This window comes from Oncorhynchus mykiss, chromosome 21 (genome assembly GCF_013265735.2).
Source record: "Oncorhynchus mykiss isolate Arlee chromosome 21, USDA_OmykA_1.1, whole genome shotgun sequence".
NCBI classification, from domain to species: Eukaryota; Metazoa; Chordata; class Actinopteri; order Salmoniformes; family Salmonidae; genus Oncorhynchus; species Oncorhynchus mykiss.
In genome coordinates, this window is record NC_048585.1 from 54,982,065 (window position 1) to 54,987,263 (window position 5,199).

Consider the following 5,199-nt stretch of genomic DNA (forward strand, 5'->3'; position numbering starts at 1 on the left):
AAGTCTGAAAATGCGATGATAAATGCATGTAATCCTTTACTATAAAGATGTAATGTTATGGTTAAATTGCTTCTACCAACTTTGAAACTCACACTCCGCATATGGATGTCCACATTTGAAGTCGGCCATGTTGTGACTTGATAGCCTGTATTATGCATCTATTTATTAGGTAGGTGTTCCTAATGTTTTGAATATGCCGTTCCACAGACCTTTAAACCTGATATTGGTCATTCATTTTTATTAGTAATTGTTTGTTGCTGTTCTCCAAATAGTATTTTAGAGTTTTTAAATTGTGTAGAAATGCAGTACATGAGCTTCAACTTCCCAAAACTGTGTCCTTACCCCACTTTGCCATACCCTGGGTTTATCTGAACTGACGCCACAGTGGCACAGACTAGCATCCAGCTAGATTTTGTTTCCAAAGATTAGATAATGACAGACTGTTCAATTAACACTGTTCCAAAGTATATCTACTTTTGCTTCATGGGCATTTTGTATTTCTAACCACATCGCACTTTTCTTATCTGAAGTTGTGTTATCGTCTGTGTTTCAAATGGCACTTTATCCCCTATACAGTGCACTACTTTTGACAAGAGGCATATGGGCCTTATTCAAAAGTAGTGCACTATATTGGGGATAGCATGCCATTTTGGGACACACAGATTGCTTGACATTGTATGCTGAAGGAGGGCATGACATGGTCGATTGGCTGTGGATTGGGTCCAGGGTGACTGTATATAAGGCCTGGGTTCTCCTACTCTAACTTCACTCACTGTGTCCAAGAAGAACCAGAAGCAACCATGATGAAGTGGGCTGTCCTCCTGTGTGCCCTAGTGGCCCTCTCCGAGTGTAATACCAAGTCAGTCATGGTCTTTTCTTCATTTTTCTGTCTTTTTTTCCTTCATATTCTGCTTATTGTTGTCAGCACCATTTCACCAGGTCAAATTCCTGGTACATGTAATTGGCGAATAATGGTGATTGCGATTGTGTGTTTTCAGAATCTCTCTGATCAAGGGGAAGACTGCCAGAGAGACCCTAATGGAGAAGGGTATATGGGAGGAGACCAGGCTGAAGTTCCCCTACAACCCTATGGCCAAGTTCTACCAGACCGGTGATGAGGCTATGACCAACGATGCTGATGTAAGACACAGACAGAAGCAGTATGGTGATATACTGCATTAGCCTGGTGACTGATCCCAGATCTGTTTTTTTCTATATTGCCAATGAACATGGGAGTTGTCTACAGTGCATTCGGAAAGTATTCAGACCCCTTGACTTCTTCTACATTTTGTTACAACCTTATTCTTAAATGGATTATATATTTTTTATCATTATGGGGTATTGTGATGTCATTATGGGGTATTGTGATGTCATTATGGGGTATTGTGTGTAGATTGACGAGGGACAAAAAAACAATTTGATCCATTTTAGAATAAGACTAACTTAACAAAATGTGGAAAAAGTTAACGGGTCTGAATACTTTCCTAATGCACACAACGCAAACAGACCTGGGACCAGGCTAGTCTATTGGCTATATGATTATTGTTTCAAAAATGTCATTACATGTTGGATATTGTGACTGCATAGTTTGAACCCATTGGCTCTACTGTTTGTGTTCATGTCTTGCTTAAATTAAATGTACACTGGCCTGATCAAATGAATTACGAGCTTAGAGCATATAGCCATGCTTCTTGACATGTAACTAGCTACATAGTTAGACAAATGCCTGTTTCCTCATAGTACTGTTCACCTGTGTGACCCTGACATCCAGTACATTTTTATTTATTATTATTCAACTAGGCAAGTCAGTTAAGAACAAATTCTTATTTTCAATGACGGCCTAGGAACAGTGGGTTAACTGCCTGTTCAGGGGCAGAACGACAGATTTTGTACCTTGTCAGCTCAGGGATTTGAACTTGCAACCTTTCGGTTACTAGTCCAACACTCTAACCACTAGGCTACCCTGCCGCCCCCCATGTCTGTTTCCCCGCCTCCTTGCAGTTGTCCTACTACGGCGTGATTTCCATCGGAACCCCTCCCCAGTCCTTCAACGTCATCTTTGACACCGGCTCCTCCAACCTGTGGGTTCCCTCGGTCTACTGCTCCAGCCAGGCCTGCCGTGAGTATACCGTAGGGGTATGAAGGATACTGGTGGAATTGGAGAATAGCTATATTTCCAATTGTTTCTGAGTAGTCTCTTGTGACAGAGTTGCAAAAAAAAAAAGCAGTTTCATATTGAGTACCTAGTCAGAGAATGAGAGACTTTGTTGTGGGTTGAGATGAGAGGATGAGGTGAGCACCTTAAGGTTTACAGCATAACGGGAAACTCTCAACACAATAAAAACATAGAATAGGATGAATGTATTTTCATATTGTCTCATTTAGAGCGTGGATTGTAGAGAGTAGCTCAATACCAATGAATAAATGAATGTTACATTTTTGCAATGGCACGGTATGTACTTAATGAACACGCTCATGTTTTGAATAGAGAACCATGCCGAGTTCAACCCTTCTCAGTCCAGCACCTTCACGTGGGCCAACAAGCCCGTTTCTATTCAGTACGGAACTGGCAGCATGACTGGGCAGCTGGCATACGACACTGTTTCGGTATGGAAATGTAGCTAGCGACACATTATTATAATACATACAATTACATACTGTACATTACATACAATACAACCCCCAAATAATCTTCCACTCAGCACCTTCCATCCCCTAGCAGTCCCATTTTATAACATCACATGCTAAAAAAAAATACACAGGTATATTAGTAACTGACTCCAGTAGAGTCAGCAAAGATTTATAATTACTGTTTTAGGTACACTCAATATGGCCGCCGGTCCACACATCACCAATCAATTGAATGGGAAAACCTGTTCAAGTAGTTCTATTTCTATGGTGCCCTGTGACTGATGCCTGCTGTTCTGTTTTTCCAGGTGGGAGGTATCTCTGTGACTCAGCAGATCTTTGGTGCCAGTCAGACCGAGGCTCCCTTCATGGCCAACATGGTTGCCGACGGTATCCTGGGCCTGGCTTTCCCCAACCTGGCGGCCTCTGGGGCCACACCAGTCTTTGACAACATGATGAGTCAGGGCCTCGTTTCCCAGAACCTCTTCTCTGTCTACCTGAGCGGGTAACATAGTAACTGCACTGTACAAATATACCTGGATGGGAGGTGGCCTTTTCTCTTAGTTGTGATATTAATATATAAGAATGTAAGAACAACCTTGTTGACCTTTCTCCTCCTCCAATAGAAACTCAGCAGAGGGTAGTGTGGTGTCTTTCGGAAACATTGAGTCTAACTACTACACTGGACAGATCACCTGGATCCCCCTGTCCTCTGAGACCTACTGGCAGATCAACATGGACAGGTAGGTACATTAGTCCACACAGAGCCTATATCCTGGTCCATATCCATACCAATATTCATGTATCATCCTTTCATGCAATCACCCACAATTCATTGGAGCAGTACATCAAATGAACATAATTACTTCAAGTCTGGAACCTATGACTTAATCTTGCTGTGCACTTAGCAAGTTGAAGTTTATTTGCTAACGACGAAAACCCAACAGCAATAAATATGCATACAACCAAAGAGAGGAAGAACAGTTAAACTCAACTAGTATTTGTCTTTCCAGCGTTACCATCAACGGTAACACAGTGGCTTGCAGTGGTGGGTGTCAGGCTATCATAGATACCGGCACCTCCCTGATCGTTGGGCCAACCACTGACATCAGCAACATGAACAGCTGGGTCGGAGCCACCACTGACCAGTATGGAGACGTGAGTCACACACACACACACACACACACACACGCACACACACACACACACACACACACACACACACAGGTACAGAGATGTCCAACTATAAGGCTTTTCACACTACTGAGCAGAACCAAGCCGAGCCAAACCAAGCTGCCCGGCCGTGTTAGTTGTTGGAAAGACCGTGCTAAAAATAATAAGTGGGAAGAGCAAATGTCTGAAACAGCATATTGTGGTTGGGACGGCATTGTAGTGTGAAAAGGGTATAAACCTTTTCTCTTGTTGTTGTTTTTTCCCCTCTGATTAACCACAGAATAATCTATGCCATGATGTTATTGTTCCTCTCCTAGGCCTCCGTGAACTGCAACAACATCCCCAACATGCCCGAGGTGACCTTCACCCTCAACGGAAACGCCTTCACCATCTCTGCCTCCGCCTACACCTCCCAGGTAGTCTACTGAAACACATGTTGTTACATACAACTTATCTGACCTATCTGATCTTTAATGCTGATGCAAGCTCCTTCTTCAGAGCACCTGTACATCTGAGACTTTACCTTTCTTTTAGATCCTAGGAGCAAAGGGCCACATATGCCTGACTTTCTCTCTCTCTCCATCTGTCTTTCTCTCTCTCTCTATCTCTGTCTTTCTCTCTCTCTATCTCTCTATTTCTCTCTCTCTCTGTAGAACTCCAACGGCTGCATGACTGGTTTTGGTAACGGTGGAACTCAGCAGCTCTGGATCCTTGGAGATGTCTTCATCAGGCAGTACTACGCCATCTTTGACAGGCAGAACAACTATGTCGGTCTGGCCCAGGCCGCGTAAGATATCCACCGAGAGATCCACTAGATCTACAGAGATCCTAAAAGATTCTTAATGGCTAGATTTCATCTGTATCGTGAAAGTACAGTGGGATTGAAATGTTAAAGTAATTTCTGATTGAGCCGACAGACGCAGCATTTACGGTGAATGCAGTCTCTGCAAACAGCGGGAACATTGCCTTTAAATTTAAATTGTGCTATAGCACAGATCTTCCATTGAATCTAGGAATAAATCTTCCAGTTATGTTATATAGGTGATTATATCACTTGGTTGGGGAAATTTTGTCAACGTACACAGCTGCCAATGAATAAAATAAAAATGTTGCCTTGCAAATAAACTGTGTTTGGTTGTCAACAGCTCTTTCTCCCTGAAGTGAAACTATCCTCTTGTGGAACCTCTTAATGTAAGAAAAAAGATAGGAACAGAATAGAATACTATAGAATATTGACCTGATTATGGTGCAGGCAGGTAGGCCGAGAGTCATACTGAACATGGTGGAGGCAGGTAGGCAGGTAGGCCCAGAGTCATAGACCTGAACATGCTGGAGGCAGGTAGGCCCAGAGTCATAGACCTGAACATGGTGCAGGCAGGTAGGCCTAGAGTCATAGAC

The 5,199-nt window shown here is 43.0% G+C and overlaps 1 protein-coding gene across 1 annotated transcript; it reads left to right on the top strand.

The window, feature by feature from the left end:
* Nucleotides 1-727: 727 nt before the first annotated feature.
* On the top strand, nt 728-4,931 carry LOC110500741 (pepsin A). The gene is made up of 9 exons (XM_021578265.2): nt 728-859; nt 999-1,140; nt 2,002-2,119; nt 2,489-2,607; nt 2,937-3,133; nt 3,255-3,371; nt 3,642-3,786; nt 4,119-4,217; nt 4,455-4,931. Exons 1-9 carry the CDS (start codon nt 801-803, stop codon nt 4,590-4,592), a joined length of 1,134 nt encoding a protein of 377 aa, XP_021433940.1. The 5' UTR covers nt 728-800; the 3' UTR covers nt 4,593-4,931.
* Nucleotides 4,932-5,199: the final 268 nt, after the last annotated feature.

Excerpts from the sequence above, each read along its gene's own strand:
- LOC110500741 (XM_021578265.2), top strand. The coding sequence starts at position 801 with ATGATGAAGTGGGCTGTCCTCCTGTGTGCCCTAGTGGCCCTCTCCGAG. Across the intron at positions 2,608-2,936 it reads TGGCATACGACACTGTTTCG|GTGGGAGGTATCTCTGTGAC; the intron begins GTATGGAAATGT and ends CTGTTTTTCCAG. Across the intron at positions 3,134-3,254 it reads TTCTCTGTCTACCTGAGCGG|AAACTCAGCAGAGGGTAGTG; the intron begins GTAACATAGTAA and ends CTCCTCCAATAG.